Source organism: Colias croceus, chromosome W (genome assembly GCF_905220415.1).
Source record: "Colias croceus chromosome W, ilColCroc2.1".
NCBI classification, from domain to species: Eukaryota; Metazoa; Arthropoda; class Insecta; order Lepidoptera; family Pieridae; genus Colias; species Colias croceus.
The window spans coordinates 149,617-167,520 of record NC_059567.1 but is presented as its reverse complement, the minus strand read 5'-3'; the positions used below and the strand labels follow the sequence as shown (position 1 = coordinate 167,520).

The 17,904-nt window shown below is 33.5% G+C and overlaps 1 protein-coding gene across 1 annotated transcript; it reads left to right on the top strand.

Moving 5' to 3' along the window:
* Positions 1-1,160: 1,160 nt before the first annotated feature.
* Positions 1,161-6,968, top strand: LOC123704855. Its single transcript, XM_045653343.1, has 6 exons — positions 1,161-1,365; positions 1,600-1,808; positions 2,452-2,733; positions 3,016-3,221; positions 4,227-5,654; positions 5,964-6,968. The coding sequence occupies exons 1-6, from the start codon at positions 1,161-1,163 to the stop codon at positions 6,439-6,441; spliced, it is 2,808 nt and encodes a 935-aa protein (XP_045509299.1). The 3' UTR covers positions 6,442-6,968.
* The last annotated feature ends 10,936 nt before the right edge of the window (positions 6,969-17,904 follow it).

The following is a 17,904-nucleotide window of genomic DNA, read 5'->3' as shown; positions in this document are numbered from 1 at the left end:
TTATACTAGTTTTTTCTTTTATACAACATTATTAACTAGACTTCTCCGGCATTAAAGTACACTTATGTAGATCATTAAACCAACATAATAAAGGAATAAATAATATTATTATTATGATAGTAATTCTCCACCCTCGTTTTGCTTAACAGTAAATACCAGCAATTGAATTTGCAGTTTTTTTTAATCTGCTACCAGTACTTAAATAAAATCTATATATATATTTTACATTTTGGGATGAGAATTATGCCAATTTTGTCGATAGCTGGTAATTCTTCGTATCATTGACTTCTTTTACCAAGTACCTACCTAGTTCTAACTAGAGTACTAGGTAATTACTCTGACAACAGACAGGGGCTCCCTAAAATCGTGTTAAATGAAAACAACAACGGGATTAAAATATAGTTTATCCTTAAAATAATAATAATATTAGTTATTTTGTATTAATAAAATACAATACATATATTGAAAATATACGTTTACTTGTTTAGGTTGTATTATAGTAACTAGGTATACTTATTATTGTATTAAATTTAATAAAATAGGTACCTACCTAATACAAGCGTCAGCTTCAGATCTTTGCTAGTAGGTATCTAGCTGCACGTTTTAATCACAAAATATCAAATAAAAGATACAGTACTTACACCATACTAAGTAGGGATTTATTTAATTAGGTATGTTAATAAATTAGATTGAAGGAAAATACAATATAAAAGAAATACAAGACTACTGTACAAATAAGTTTATTTCAGTTTTTAGTTCAGTTAAAAAAAGAGATACTTTGGCGAATGAGATGTGGTGATATAGAGTGTGGAGCATTTTATCATGTAATGTTGTGAAGTCCGAACGAAGCCATATGCGAAATTATAATTTGCGATTTCTTGGAAAGAGCTTTCGCAATATGAAAATTGCGAAGACATCTCTCGTAAATCTAAATATTTGTACAGTTAATATTCAAAATGTATTCCTATTTTTAAAGTAAAATCTTATGATAATATCTGATTTAACGTGGATATTGCTAGAAGCAAAATATATCTATTTACGTCGAACAGCAAACACGAGGTCCGAGGACCATAAGTAAATAATGCGTTCCTCATAACTCTTGAAAGATAAAACAAATCATACAAACACGAGCATTCAAGCGGAAAATTTAATCTCATGCCATGAAGCACTATTTCCTCGTACTTACAATAACTTATGTGAATACTGAAGACTGGGAGAAAATGCAATTTTGTGCCAATATAAAGTGCGATGATGTAAAGGATGAAGTCTGCGGCATTCGCGAGGAAGGTGATGGGTTCCGATTGAAATTATTTGAGAACGAGTGTCAGTTGTTGCGTTATGGTTGTAATGTTGACGAAAAATTAGGTAATAAGAAAATATATTTTTCCATTATTATGTAGTAAGTAGATGATAGTAAAACAATAAGTTGAGATTCTTCTGCAAAATATACCTACCTTTGTAGGTATTAACAACTCTTAACATTATCTAAACAGTTAAGCAGTAAGCAATAGCATTAATTATTAAGGATAATGTAAAACGGTGGTTTTACATTATCCTTAATAAATAAAAAGAAATTAAACTCGGATATTTACATAAAAGAGGACTATAGTAAAGAAGTTCTAGAAAAGAGGAGACAGCTTTTGCCTCAACTAAAAGAGGAACGAGCCAAAGGTAAAATCTGCTACCTCGTTAAAGATAAACTGATTACTAAGGAAAACAAAGAAGATCAGAAGGACAAAAGAAAACGATATCGCAACGAATCTCCAAATAAATCACCAAATCACGCAACCATGCCTGCTTCAAAGAAGGTTAACAAAACAAATATGTTGGATTATGTTGCTAGAGGAAGATCTTCGTCACTAACCATTCCAACAACGTCAAAAAACTGTTAAATGACATCGGCAACCGGAAACAAAAACAAATAAACGAAACTTCTTTAAATATCAAAACAACCAAACAATACACCCCAAGACGGCTGGTCACCGCGGGGAAAAGCGACCACTACCCTGCAATCAATTCCACATCCGCGCCAATCGTTTCAGGAAGTAGTAAACGAAATTCAAAACAAATTTTTCATATAGCAACTGTTCGGTTTTTTCATTAACTACGTTGACGTCTAAGTCACTAGTGTATCAGTCAGTAATAAAACAGATTCAATAGAGGAAAGACGTTTCATTTCAACACGAAAACACGGGTTATGCAAAAACAAGCCTTATTGCCGCAACATATGGTCGCATTCGTACCGGATAATCTGAGCTACAATCGAAGAAAAAAAGAAGTACACGGGCAATTGATCGCGATAAGAAGCTCATTATACGAAGTTATTTGTAACGAAGTTGTTATTGAAAGACAATATTCATGATGGCGAATAATAATAATACGGAACAAATCATACGTGTTTTGGAAAGTACGGCGGAACTTATAAAAAAAACGCAAATTAATATATCTAAGTGTCCTAAACAAAGACTATCCAAAGGATATTTACAATCGCGAATTAAACATTTGGAGGACTATTGGAAAACATTTCAAAGTGCACACTTAGATTTAGTAAAAATAACACCAAGGGAACAAAAGGCGCTTTTACCATACTTCGTCAACGAAGAATTTTACATTCACGAGGACCTTTATTTATGCATACTCGCTGATTTGAAGGATAAATTATTGAACATGGAATCCACTGCATCAGCCCTGGAGTCCAGCCATGACAGCACCGTGGTACACATCAACGAACGAGTGAGGTTGCCGCGGATTGAGTTACCTACGTTCGCCGGGAGCTATGAGGGATGGCCGACATTCAATGATTTATACCTAAGTTTAGTGCACAACAACAGCACGCTTTCCGAGGTACAAAAACTACACTACCTTAAGTCCAGTGTTTCAGGCGAGGCAGAAAGTTTATTACGTAATATTAGAATTACCGATGCTAATTATACACAGGCTTGGGAAACATTAAAATTAAGGTACGGAAACAAACGTTTAATTGTTAACTCTTTATTAAAACGACTTTTTTCTCAGAAAAAATGTATTTCGCAAACTGCTTCTCAGTTAAAATCATTATTAGATACCACTAATGAAGTTTTAAATAGTCTTGAAAATTTAAATGTATCCATCGACTCTTGGGATCCGATTATAATATTTCTCGTAGTGCAGAAGTTAGACCCAGAGTCTCATAAAGCGTGGGAGGAATTTGCGTACACAAAAAGTGAAGAGTTACCGAAGTGGTTAGATTTAAAACAGTATTTAGAGTCTAAATTTCGTACATTAGAATTAATTACACCGCCTGTAAGGTCTACTAAAGAACGCGTTTTTCATGTAAGTACGTCCGTAAATTCTGTGAAATGTTGTATAATGTGTAATGAGAATCATAATCTGTGTAAATGTAAATCTTTTGTAAAAATGAATTGTAATGAACGTGTTGAATATGTAAAAAGTAAGAAATTGTGTTTTAACTGTTTGGCCCCAGGTCATTCGGCATTTAAATGTCGTATACCTTTGTCGTGTCACATATGTAAAAAGCGTCATCATTCTCTTCTACACCGATCAAATATAGGTACAGATTCGTCGGTATCCGAGGTTACTACACAACCGTCGACATCAATGCGGACCGATGTAGATGAGAAGAAGGTGCATACTACAATGACGTCTTTACATAGTCTAGGAGATGGTGAACATAAGGTAAGTCTCTTGGCAACTGCGGTAGTAGTGATTAAAGGTGAAAATGGACACACTACTACTCTTAAGGCATTAATAGATTCAGGGTCACAGGCATGTTTTATTACCAAACGAGCTGCACAAGTCTTAAAGTTACAGCTCAAGCCGGTTAATATGATAGTAACTGGCATGGAGTCTTTGAAGGTACATGTAAGGAATGAGGTCAAAGTAAATATTTTGTCTCGGTTGGAACCTAAGTTTGAGTTACCAGTACACGCCTACGTGATGTCAAAGTATTTAAAAATAAACTTACCTTCGAGAAATAGTATTAAGCATGAGCTTGTACACTTTAACAATTTAAATTTAGCAGATCCAAACTTTTATGAGTCGGGTTGTATGGATCTTTTATTGGGTGTAAATGAATACACAAAAATTCTACAAGAAGGTTTAATCAAGGGTCCCTCAGGTACTATATGTGCTCAAAATACCAACCTGGGATGGATCATTATGGGTGGAATAATTAATATGAAGGTTAACACTATACATAAGTCTTTAATGGTTACAAATTTAACTAGTGATTCAAATATTAATGACTTACTTAAAACTATATGGGAGATAGATATTGATACAAATAGAAAGTTAACTAAAGAAGAGCAACTATGTGAAGATATATATGAAAGAACACATGAGAGAGATAGTAATGGAAAATATATAGTTACATTACCTTTTAAAACTGGAAAGCTGCTTTCACCTGAAGGAAACACGAGAGAAGTAGCTGTAAGAAGATTGTTGCAATTAGAGAGAAGATTTAAAAGAGATCCAGATCTGAAAAAAGAATACCTGAAAGTTATAGAAGAATACAAAGAATTAAAACACATTGAAGAAGTACCTGAAAAAGAAATAAATAAAAAAGCAGTTTACTTACCCCACCACGCCGTTGTACGCCAAGATAAGGAGACCACGAAGACTCGAGTTGTGTTCGACGCTTCCTGTAAAGGTTCTAACAACGTATCATTAAATGATGAACTCTTACCTGGTCCAGTATTGCAAGAAGATCTCAGAAACATTATTATGAGGTGGAGAACTCATAAAATCTGTTTCGTATCAGACATTCAGAAAATGTACAGAATGATATGGATGAATAGGAATGATGTCGACTACCAAAGAATAGTCTGGCGAAATGATCCAACTGAAAATATACAAGATATGAGATTACTTACCGTCACTTTTGGCACAGCATCCGCTCCATACCTAGCTGTAAGAACACTTAAACAACTTGCTGCTGATGAAGGTCATCATTTTCCTGAGGCTGCTAGAATATTAAACGAAGATTTTTACGTAGACGATTGCATGTCTGGTGGTGATGATTTAGAACAATGTATTCAGCTAAGAAAAGATTTGACGGAACTATTGCGAAGAGGAGGTTTTGATCTTAAAAAGTGGTCGTCTAATAGTGCAGAATTTTTACAATCTTTAGAACCAAATGATAGATCTACAAAGGCGCATTTAGATATTAAATTAGATGGTATTGTCAAGGCATTAGGTGTTCAATGGAATTTGGGAACGGATCGATTCGAATATAATTTTAGTTTAGAATCAATAGATGATGATAATGTTATAATAACTAAACGCAATATTCTTTCTGATATACAAAAATTATTTGATCCATTAGGATGGATTGCACCTTGCATTGTTTTAGCAAAAATTTTAATGCAGAAGTTATGGCTTGAAAAAGCAAACTGGGATGAGGATCTTAATATTTTTATAAAAGAAGAGTGGAAGAATATTCGCAATGATCTCCAGAATATAAAGGATATTACTATAGATAGATGGCTTGGAACAGTAAATACAAATTTTGATACAATTGAAATTCATGGGTTTTCAGACGCTTCGACATTAGCTTATGCTGCAGTTGTTTACTGTCGTGTTAGAAATGATGATGGAACTTATAGTACAAGTCTAATTGCTGCAAGAACAAGGGTTGCACCACTTAAGACGATATCATTACCTAGACTTGAACTCTGTGGAGCTTTATTACTTTCCAAACTTTTGAAGCAAGTATCACAATCACTGCGTATACCAACGTCCAAGGTTTTTGCTTGGACAGATTCATCAATTGTTATTGCTTGGCTATTTGGTGAACCTTCAAGATGGAAAGCTTTCGTCGCAAATAGAGTAGTTGAGATAGTTTCGACAGTTAATAAGGAACAATGGCATCATGTTCAATCTCACGATAACCCAGCAGATATAGCATCGCGAGGAATGCTTGCTATAAATCTTAAAAACTGTGACATTTGGTGGAAAGGTCCCACGTGGTTAAGAAACAATGAACTACAATTAGAAAGACCAGAATATATACAAACTGATTTAGAAGAAAAGAAGATACCTATTAATACAGTCACACTAACAAACACTATACAAGATAAAATTTCATTAAAGTTTGAAGAATTTGACACATTAAAAGAATTATTGAAAACAATAGCTTATTGTAAGAAATTTTTGAGATTTAAAAAGAATAAAGAAGACATGAAAATAACAATTGAATATTTGACTAGTTTACAACAGCGAACTAGATGGTTGAAGAAGAATGATGAATTTAAAGTAGGTGATGTTATTTTGATTAAACAACCTAATTTGCCACCTGGCAAATGGGCATTAGGGCGTATCACTGCCAAACACCCGGGGCCAGACGGTTTCACTAGGGTTTATAGTGTTAAGAGCGGTGATAGTGTAATAAAAAGAAGTGTATCTAAATTGTGTTATCTTCCTATCAATACAGATATCAATTAATCATTTAAAACAAGCGAGTCAATTCATTTCGCATGTAATTGTTCTTTTGCTATGGTATATGTATGTGTATTTGATTAATTGTATAAGTGTAAAATGTAAACCTATCTGTATTGTTGTTATGTGTATAGGTACATAAATATTTAATATAAAACTGTCATAAAAATGTATAAAGTTGTGTGTAAACTAAAATATAACAAATAACAAAGCTTGCAAAGATGTATTATGATGTGTATTTGATAAATTTATTAAAAATTAAAGTCAAAATTATAGTGTCGTAAACAAATGTTCTATGTAATATGTATGTAATGTATGTAACATTCAAATTTAAGGTATATATTGACTTTTTACGGTGTTATTTGTTAATTCATACAGCATGCCGCATGTTTGTAAGTAAAGGAGGCTAATTTCATTGTTATTTGAAAGGACTAGTGTAGTCCTTTGGTGGGCGGTATGTTCGGTTTTTTCATTAACTACGTTGACGTCTAAGTCACTAGTGTATCAGTCAGTAATAAAACAGATTCAATAGAGGAAAGACGTTTCATTTCAACACGAAAACACGGGTTATGCAAAAACAAGCCTTATTGCCGCAACAGCAACATTTAATACGCTATCATTAAGGTTAGATGAGAGTTTACAAGAATTAATTTTAGCCATCCAACATATTAAGTGGGACATAATAGGCCTTAGTGAAGTACGACGAATGGGTGAGGCTATTGAAGAACACAGCGAATTTCTTTTGTACTACAAAGGAGAAACACCTGGAAGACACGGAGTAGGTTTTTTAATAAAAAAAGAACTTAAAAGCTTTATCAAGGAATTTGTTGGCGTTTCAGAAAGAATTGCGATATTAAAAGAACTAGGAATAAGACTTCCGCCAAAGAAAGAAATTTGGTCTATTATTCAGATTTATTCCCCGACTGAGCAATCGTCTAATTCTGAAATTGACTCCTTCTACTTATCTCTAAACAATACCATCAATGAATACACATACAAAAATTGCATAGTCATGGGAGATTTCAACGCTCAAGTTGGAGATTCAAGAACAGGAGAAGACATCATCCTAGGTCCTCACAGCAAAGGTAAAAGATCAAGAAACGGGCAAAAGTTATTGGAGTTTGCTTTTGAAAATAACTTAAAAATACTGAATAGTCTATACAAGAAAAGAATATCAAAGAGATGGACGTGGGTATCGCCGGATGGACGTTATAAGAACGAAATCGATTATATTCTCTCAAACAAAACGAAATCCTTCGAAGACTGTAGTACTATCGCAAATCTTAATTTCAATAGCAACCACAGAATGATACGGGCACGTCTAAATACATCGTCAGGTTCAGACAACAGTCGCCCCTTTAAAGTCAAAACTCGAACGCCAATTAACGCAACATCAACGGCTACGATTAGTGATAAATTAAATTCTTTGAAAGGAGCGCTTAAGGTGGACTTCCGACCAGCGCGGCTCTATCGCAACGGCCGCAGCGTCTAAGCCGCTGCGTCACTGTCGCAGCGGCTTAGACGCAGATTGGCTTCCGAGCAGCGCGACTCCGGCGTCAGTCACAGTTATTAGTCCATACCTGACGGTTGTGCGGTACAGTAGGAATGAACCGAAAAATTAAAAAAATATTATTAGAATCATATAGATAGAATAAATAATATAGATATATAGAAATAAATAATATAGAATCCTTTTTAGGCTGGTTTTTGTAGCCCGTTCCACTTAAATCGTACAAAATTGCATGTAATGTGCGTAATGTGCGTAAGTATGTTACTAACGTCCATTTTTTAGATATTCTTTCGAAAATAACTCGATAATATCCTAAAAACAACGTGCTTTTGCAGCCTGCCACGCGACAGTGCTTGCGCGAGCATAGCACGGCCGCTACGGCCGCGCGACACTGACGCAGCGTTACTGTCGCTGCGACAGTGACGCTGCGCTCGAACGTTCCATCATACATTTCCGTACTGTATAATACTATCGCTCTGTCGCCGCGTCACTGTCGCTGCGTTAGTGACGCCGGAGCCGCGGTGGTCGGAAGTCCACCTTTATTCAAGACCTAAATATAATACTCAACAAAAATATGATATGCTCTATGAAATATTAATAACAAAATCTGGAAACAAAAAAACAATTAAAACGAAATCGACAATATCTGAAAAAACTAACGAACTTCTGGAAAAACGGTTAAATCTAATAAAAATACCTAATAAATCTAGAAGCATAAGAATGGAAATAGGTAAATTAAGTAAAGAGATCAAAACACAAATGAAAAAAGATCGTAAGAGTTTTAGACTAAAAATATTTGAGAAACATATTGTCAAGACAGGGGGAATTAAAAAAGCTGTTAAGTTTATAACAGATAAAACAAATTGGATACCAAAGATGAAAGACCGAACGGACACGACGAAGACCAAAAGATACGATATAATTATTAAACATCGCCACCAAATTCTACGAAGATCTGTATTCCAAAAAAATTAAAACCGACGAAACTGACTTACAGAGCAACGAAACTGTTCCACCAATACTAAAAGAAGAAATAATCAAAGCTATAGAAACACAAAAAATTGACACAGCTCCCGGACCAGACTCTATCAGCAATGCACTATTAATGGAGTGTAAAAGCGCTCTTGCACCAATACTGCAATATATCTTTAATGACATACTGGACACGGAAACCATACCAACCCAGTGGGCAAACTCGTCAATAACCCTTCTCCACAAAAAGGGAGATAAGAGTGAAATCAACAACTATAGGCCCATTAGCCTGATGTCTAATATATATAAAGTATTCGCAAAGATCATCCTCCGTCGAATAACCAGGAATCTAGACGAGAATCAGCCTAGAGAACAGGCTGGTTTCAGTGCAGGATATTCGACGCTGGACCACATACACGCAGTGAGACAGATTTTTGAAAAGAATACAATATACAGTTCTACTGTTGTTTTATTGATTTCAACAAGGCATTTGATTCAATCGACCACGAATGCATCTGGCGAAGTTTAAAAAATCAAGGAGTTCAATTAAAATACATCAGAATTCTAAAAAATATTTACACAATTAGTACAGCGAAAATAAAATTAGAAAAACACGGAAAAGAAATAAAAATAAACAGAGGCGTACGACAGGGAGATCCTATTTCCCCTAAATTATTTACCGCGGTCTTAGAAGAGATCTTTCGAAAACTCGATTGGGATCAATATGGCTTAAATATACATGGACAAAACCTAAACAATCTGCGCTTCGCCGATGATATTGTTATATTCGCGGAATCAAGTACTCATCTCCAAAGCATGCTAGAGGACCTAGAGAGGGAAAGTCGTAAAGTCGGCCTCACAATGAATATAACAAAAACTAAAATCATGACGAACGCTACGGAATCTCCTATTATATTAAACAGTAAACCCATTGAATATGTAAAAGAATACACTTATTTAGGCCAACAGATATCCATAAATAATGTTATGTCGAAAGAAATAGATACAAGAATTGGTCTTGCTTGGAAAAGTTATTGGAGACTGAAAGAAATAATGAAAAATGAGGAAACAAATGTACACATTAAGAAGAAGCTTTTTAACACATGTGTATTACCAGTTCTTACATATGGTTGCCAAACATGGTCACTCACCAAAGCGCAAAACTCAAAAATAAGGACATGCCAGACGTCTATGGAAAGGAGCATGTTAAATATTAGGAAAATCGACAGAGTAAGGAATAAAACAATCAGAAAGCGTACGAAAGTAGAAGATGTGATATGTTAAACACGGAAGCTTAAATGGGAATGGACTGGCCATATATTAAGAGGATGTGAAAGACAGATTAGAAGGTGGGAAGACGAAATCGTAGCAACAGCGGTAAAAACATGGACGAGGACAACACTGAACAGAAAAGAGTGGAAAGGAATAGAGGAGGCCTTTGCCAAATTAAACAGACCAATCTGCCGATGTCGACTCATCAGAGTCTTAATTAAGTTTTTTTTTTATATGCACATATTGTTTACCATTGTTGTGTCTGATTAAGGCTAATAAATAAAATAAATAAAATAAAAAACGGTGGTTGCATAATATAATAGTTCTTTCTCATAATTATTTTTCAATAGGTATGTAAAATTATAGGTAGGTAAATTGCTTTCCAAATCGGTAGGTATATCAATTTTTATTACGAATGACAATGCATTCTAAAGTCTAATTCAATTAAGTGTTCGAGTTACAAAGCTTGATTTGATTTCATTGATATTACGCTAATAAATTAGGATACCTAGCTTCCATTTTTCGCAATATTGGTCTGGCCGCGGAATGTACCTACTATGTTAGCAGGGAGCCCGCGGCTGCAGACCCATAACACAATAAAAAACTCTAAAGTGTTCCCCCTCGTGTCTCGTCGTGTATGACCTGTGTAAGCCGCCCGGCCCCTTTGCTTGATACATAAAATTACCACTGGCATAGTTTCTGCCAATCAATAAACATCTGATTGAGTTGCATATGTAAATATTTGGCGGTATTGTGAATATCGCTCGTAAGAATGAGCGAGCGCGTAAATTAACGAATTTATTAATACCACATATTATTATCTAATACGTATAAAAATTAATAATTAATGTTAAATGTTTACTGGACACTGCTGGTTCAAATGAATCAATTTCTAAATGTCTATACTAATATTATAAAGCTGAAGAGTTTGTTTGTGTGTTTGTTTTAACGTGCTAATCTCGGGAACTGCTGGTCTGATTTGAAAAATTATTTCGGTGTAAGATAGCCCATTTATCGAGGAAGGTTATAAGGTTTAAATCATCACGCTACGACCAACAGGAGTGGAGCCATAGGGGTGAAACCGCGCGGAGCAGCTAGTCTACAATAAAACTAAAGAAAAATTATCTATATATTTTCACAATGCATTGCAAACAATAAGAATACACGAGAAAACGTGTAACACGTGTTACAGAATTCTACGTAGTTCTTGTATTCTTTCTTCAACTTTCCAGTATTAGACGGGACTTTTTAAAAATCTTTCTCTTACACATGTCAACAAAAGTCACTGATGTGCGAGGATTCATTGTATAAGATGTTATAACTTCATAGTTTATTTCTAAGAAGTCTACGTACAGTAAAATGTATTCAAGTGGCTTTTATCAGCTTACGTCATTCGCGTAGAATAAGACGCTTTCCCAGCAACAAGTTTAACTCGTAATATATTTTAGCAAAACTAAATTTTAATGCGTTTAAAAGCTCATAAAATATGTGAGTGGATGAATTATGTTATTGCGCTATTATTTTAATATGAGGTGAATCTAAAATACATAATGTGGGTTTAAATCGGTAAAAATAATTATCTATTCTACGCTAGATTTTCCTTTCAGTAGATTATTGATTTTTAGAAATAAGGTAGGTTAAACAAACCTTGGACATTATTGCGGATAACTATTTTATTGATAAAACTACCTACGCTGATAAAGTAAATTTAATTAAGTAGTGATATCTAGACACGCGGCAGCGTGTCAAGCCGAGTTCAAGCGAAGAGAACTGGCGAGCAGCAGCCGTGTGTATATTTACACGAACCATTTCGAGCCACTTTTCACCCCCTTATAACTCGAAAACTATTTAAGTTATATAAACCAAATTTGGTACATATCAAGAAGACCTCAAGATAAACAAGAACCTTAAATTTCATAAATACAGATGAAACAGTTGCGTAGGTATTAATATCCAAAAATCGCAATTTTTAAGACTGACTGACTTATAGACATATACAAAACCTAACCCACTTCCAGATGACCTAGAAAGTTCAAATTTTGTAATCAACTAGGTAATAGTGAGTGTACAAAGGAAAAAATCAGAAAATACTGAATTTATTTGTATTTAATTTTTTTTTCAATGACATAAATTTTGTTTGTATGGAAAAATGGAAAAGTTTAAAAAAAAAGAAAATAGTATATTTACCTTACTAGTCTTAAAAAATAGATCAAAACTAATCAGTGGCCGAAAAAAATTTTGAAATCCATCAATAAATGACTGAGATATAGATTATTGAAGTTTACATATTTTAGGACGAAACATCTGTAGATTCGAAGCGCCTCTGACATCACACTCACTCGCGCTAGTATCGCTAGGGCGGATTACTTCGATTGCATGATTTCTTTATTCAAAACTGTTATTAAACGTAAAATAAAAGAAAATTGTAATAAAAATATTGCCTTTATTGCTCGTACAGTTAAAAATAATATTATATTTTACATATTCACATTTATTTATTCTTTATTTATGAGTGTTTAGTTTAGTTTTAATTTCAGTGTAAATAAATAAATCTATACATATAATAAAATCGTAGGAAAGTCAAAACTGTACATTGAATATTTTTTTAAAAGAATACATAATCCATGATCTATAATCGATATAGAAGCCAAAAACATAGTTTTTAGAATTTTTGTCTGTTTGTCTGTTTGTCGGTTTGTCTGTTTGTCTGTTTGTCTGTATATTTGTCCGAGCTAATCTCGAAAAGTACCGCATAGATTGACTTCAAATTTTGCATGAATATTACTAACAGGTCGGGTGAGGCTTTTATATACACATTATCATGCTATCACCTCCGGGGGAGGAGCTGTGAACCTTTATTTTTCTAACGTATTCCGTGTATTACACAGCGTACAATCTAAAGACTCATGTTTAAATGTTGTTTTTGGGTAAGCCACGCTATTATCTAGCTTTACACTATAAAAACTACGTCATTTACGTAATTTTGGCAGAGAAACAGTTTAATGAATCTTAGTAGTATAAAGACAAATTTGAAACAGCGCCATCTATGAGACTTCATTAAAATCAAATCAATTTACATGTTTAACGCTTCTTGCAAATTTATAATTAAAAATTAAATAATATGATGTTGGTGGGGTTTTTAATTGTACTTATTTATTTAACTTTTTAACCCATGTCTTCCCAGAGTCCACTTCAGGTGCTTATATTTTATGTGAATATACTAAATAAAATTTTACAAGTGAGGGTAGATGTTTATTATTTGATGTCAAACAAGACACCATTAACAGTTAATTGTGACATTTTAAAAAATCCTTCTTGCGTTCCCACAAAAGGTAAGTTGTAGCTTTTATATTTATTCTTTATACATAATTAATTATATAGTTAGACTCATGTTTTTAATTAGAATTGAAGTTACGACAAAATAAGAAAATGATGAAATTTTATTTTTATGTATAACTTTTACAAGACTATATTACACGCCCAAAGAAGGTCACTTTAGTTCTTGATAAAATTTTATTTGTTAGTAGATTTTTAATAAAATTAGGTAAAGTAATCTTTTCATTTTTTTTATTTACAGATTCAATGTTCATAAAAATTAACGATTTGCATGAGGATGTAGTAGAAATAAGTATCCTGGCGCGTGGTCAATTGTTGACTAAAGTTAATTTCCAACGTATGGTACAATCATTGGAAGAATCTTGGGTAATTTTAGAGGATATTTTTCGGGAATGAGAAAAGGGGCAGCCAACCACGTATCAGCGTGCGTGCGTGAGAATCTACCTACGTTTTAGTACCAAAAAAAAATGTTATTTTGAAACATAAATATTGCATTAACAACTACTGTACAAGTATGATTTTTAATCGTGCTTTACTGTCATCTATTATCGTTATGGCTATCGCGGTACAGATCGTACTGGGATCAGAGTACATATTATTTATCAATTGGTGTGGTAATATACGTACCACACCAAGTAAAATATTTACAATCATACCAAATGGATTAACACGGTATGTACATAAGGCGGTCTTATCGCTTACTAGCGATCTCTTCCAGACTGCCCAAGGTAAGAGAAAGAAAAGAAAGAAAGAAAAGAAAAAACATTTATTTCAAGGACATAATCAAACAAAGTCTTAAAAACATGATAAACAAAACAATAAAAAAGTAAAATAATAAAGAGAAAAAATAAAAAATAAAACGAAATTTGCACGGTAGGATGTCCTCGAAAAAGGGTGACCAACTCAGCTAAATACTGTACGACAGAAATGCACGCACAGCGCTGGTTTTCAGTGGCCCCTAAATGTTGTCGCAATAATCAGAGTGACCTCCGTTACAGTAATAAAATATTAAAATACATATAAATAATAAATATGAACAATTAAAATAATACGTCTATGTGCAGAGATAAACAAAAATTAATAGAATAAATATAATATAAGTAGTAATAAATATACAAAAGAAAGTATAATTAACAAATATAGAAAGAGAAGAATTAGAGAGATAAAGAATTATACTCATGATCCAGGAATTTTCAACCGAAAAAGAAGTTTTTCTGTAATTGGTAGTAATTGTTTCATTTATTTATTTTAAATACCTAATTTTACTTTTATATTTGCCCATTTGCATTACATTCAGCTTCCATAAAACTTATAAAAATTTTATGTTTATTTCTGTCTAATACTCTTTTTTAGATATAAATAACAAAAACAACTTTTTTATTAAAATTTAGTACCTTGGGAAGATATTATCTATGTGTTAATAGAACAATACATAAAGGAAATTATGTTACGATTTTATACACAGAACAGTTGTGATTTTATACAATGAAAATATGTAAAAAAATATTAGCAGGTGTAATTATTAAATTGATCCCGAACCCAAAACTGTAGTTAATTTTTTCGTCATTTAGTGTTTAATTCATGTCAATTGGTTCATTAATAAAAAAAATTATTATCATTTAAATAATCACGGCGAACATTTGCTAAGGCATTCATGTACAAGGTTTAATCGTTCAGTGTGCACAGGCGATTTTTTTTTTTGTAAGTATTACAATAACAAAAAACTTTAAACTGATATCGAAAGTAGTTACTAACCTAATAATGGCCATAATAATTTTTTTTAAATAAATCGAGAAATATCAAAAAAAATATCTTTAAACCCTCCCATACATTAAGTACATAATATTATGAAATATGAATAATGAATATCCCATATACATTTAATATGAAAGATTTTAGCTTTCTTTTTCTTTTTTTGGTTGTCTGCTTTAATTACTTCGCAAATTTGAAGTGGCATTTTCCACGCTTTTTCCGGACATTTTCACGCATTTTCCGGATATTTTCCGGGCATTTTCCGGGCAATTCCTCACGCATTTTCCGGGGATTTTCCAGGCATTTTCCACGCCTTTTCCGGACCATTTCACGCATTTTCCGGATATTTTCCAGATATTTTCCAGGCATTTCCCAGGCATTTTCCTGACATTTCCCTGACATTTTCCGGAGATTATCCAGGCATTTTCCACGCTTTTCCGGACATTTTCACGCGTTTTCCGGATATTTTCTGGGAATTTTCTGGGTAATTCCCAGGAAATTTCCGGGGATTTTCCAGGCATTTTCCACGCTTTTTCCGGATATTTTCCAGATATTTCCCAGGCATTTCCCAAGCATTTTCCGGACATTCCCTGACATTTTTCCGGGGATTTCCAGGCATTTTCCACGCTTTTTCCGGACATTTTCACGCATTTTCCGGATATTTTCTAGATATTTTCCAGGCATTTTCCAGGCATTTTCTGAACATTTCCTTGACATTTTCCGGAGATTTTCCAGGCATTTCCCACGCTTTTTCCAGACATTTTCACGCATTTTCCGGGGATTTTCCAGGCATTTTCCAGACATTTTCCTGACATTTTCCGGGAATTTTCCAGGCATTTTCCACGCCTTTTCCGGATATTCCACGCATTTTTTGAATATTTTCCGGGCATTTTCTGGGCATCTCTCAGGCATTTTCCGGGGATTTCCAGGCATTTTCCACGCTTTTTCCGGATATTTTCCAGACATTTCCCTGGCATTTTCCGGAGATTTTTCAGGCATTTTCCACGCTTTTCCCGAACATTTTCACGCATTTTCCGGATATTTTCCGGGTATTTCCCGGACATTTTCACACATTTTCCGGGGGATTTTCCAGATATTTTACAGGAATTTTCCGGATATCCCCGGAAAATGCCCCGGATTTCCGGAAAGTACGTAAGTTTTTTAGCTTAGATTAGTAATAAATTCTATTAACTATTCTATGAATTGTTTATGGTAGTACGTGTTTACTAAATAATTGTATGTAAAGTAGTAACTACTATGCAGTCGCTATTCCACGCGGACGAAGTCGCGGGCACAGCTAGTAAATAAATAAAACCTTTATTTTGCTTTAAACATGGTATTCAATGGTGATACAATTATATTAATAAAGCACAAACATGTTTAGCCAATACAAGCATGCAAAAATAATTACCATAAATGGTGTAATGGAAGAAGGCTTCGTCGAAGGTCGAAATGATTTAATTTGCGTAATATTAATATGAGTGAAACATCTTTAGGCGCGTTTAGAGTAAAATTTCAAGATCGCGTCATGGCAATACCGTAACGTCATGGAGTAAGGCGACGATTCTTCTACAACGATCTTTGCATCTTGGTAATAGTGTGTGTACAAATTCACGCTGGATGTTTAGAAAATCATGTAATCTTTTAAACAGAAAACGAGTTTAAAAAATTGCAGATAATGACGGGGCAATGTGCGCTGACATTCATAACATACAAGAAAATATAGAAAATAATACTAAACAAACCATACAGAGAAACCGCAAGAAAAAAAAATCGTATATAAAAAGTATTATATTTATAAAGTAAATCAAATTTGCAGAGTAATTTTCTGTACAAAAAGTAATGATATCCCACCAAAAACATAAATGTAAAAATTGGAGCCGAGTTCAATCGTTGACTTAATTTGCCAAAAAAAGAAATGAGATCTAAATGTGTGCCAAGTTCTGCAGACAGTCCAGAAATTTATTTACAAAGATGTATTAAGTTCTTAGGTTGACTGAAAACTCAATTGTTTTATTCCCGTAGAGAACAATGTTTATTCCAAAATATAACTTTTTTAATTTGAATAATATAATTATTTTCACAAAGCAAACAACTAATGACCTATTGAACCCCATAATTTGATGAGGCTAGTTTTACATACTGTTTATATTTTGTGAGGTTCTAAAAACTAGCCTCATCAAATTATGGGGTTCAATAGGTCATTAGTTGTTTGCTTTGTGAAAATAATTATATTATTCAAATTAAGAAAGTTATATTTTGGAATAAACATTGTTCTCTAAGGGAATAAAACAATTGAGTTTTCAGTCAACCTAAGAACTTAATACATCTTTGTAAATAAATTTCTGGACTGTCTGCAGAACTTGGCACACATTTAGATCTCATTTCTTTTTTTGGCAAATTAAGTCAACGATTGAACTCGGCTCCAATTTTTACATTTATGTTTTTGGTGGGATCACAATTTACTTTAGTATCTAGTTATTTCATTTGATTGTTAATGTTCAATCTACTCAAACATTTGAATAACAACTAAAAGCGTTGTTCAAATAAACCACACTCCGATGGAGCGTAAATCCAATGTACCAACTCAATAAAATATAAAAGCCTATTTTGTATAGACGAAATAT

Excerpts from the sequence above, each read along its gene's own strand:
- LOC123704855 (XM_045653343.1), top strand. The coding sequence starts at position 1,161 with ATGAAGCACTATTTCCTCGTACTTACAATAACTTATGTGAATACTGAA. Across the intron at positions 1,366-1,599 it reads TAATGTTGACGAAAAATTAG|AGGACTATAGTAAAGAAGTT; the intron begins GTAATAAGAAAA and ends TTTACATAAAAG. Across the intron at positions 2,734-3,015 it reads TGGTACACATCAACGAACGA|AAAAAATGTATTTCGCAAAC; the intron begins GTGAGGTTGCCG and ends CTTTTTTCTCAG.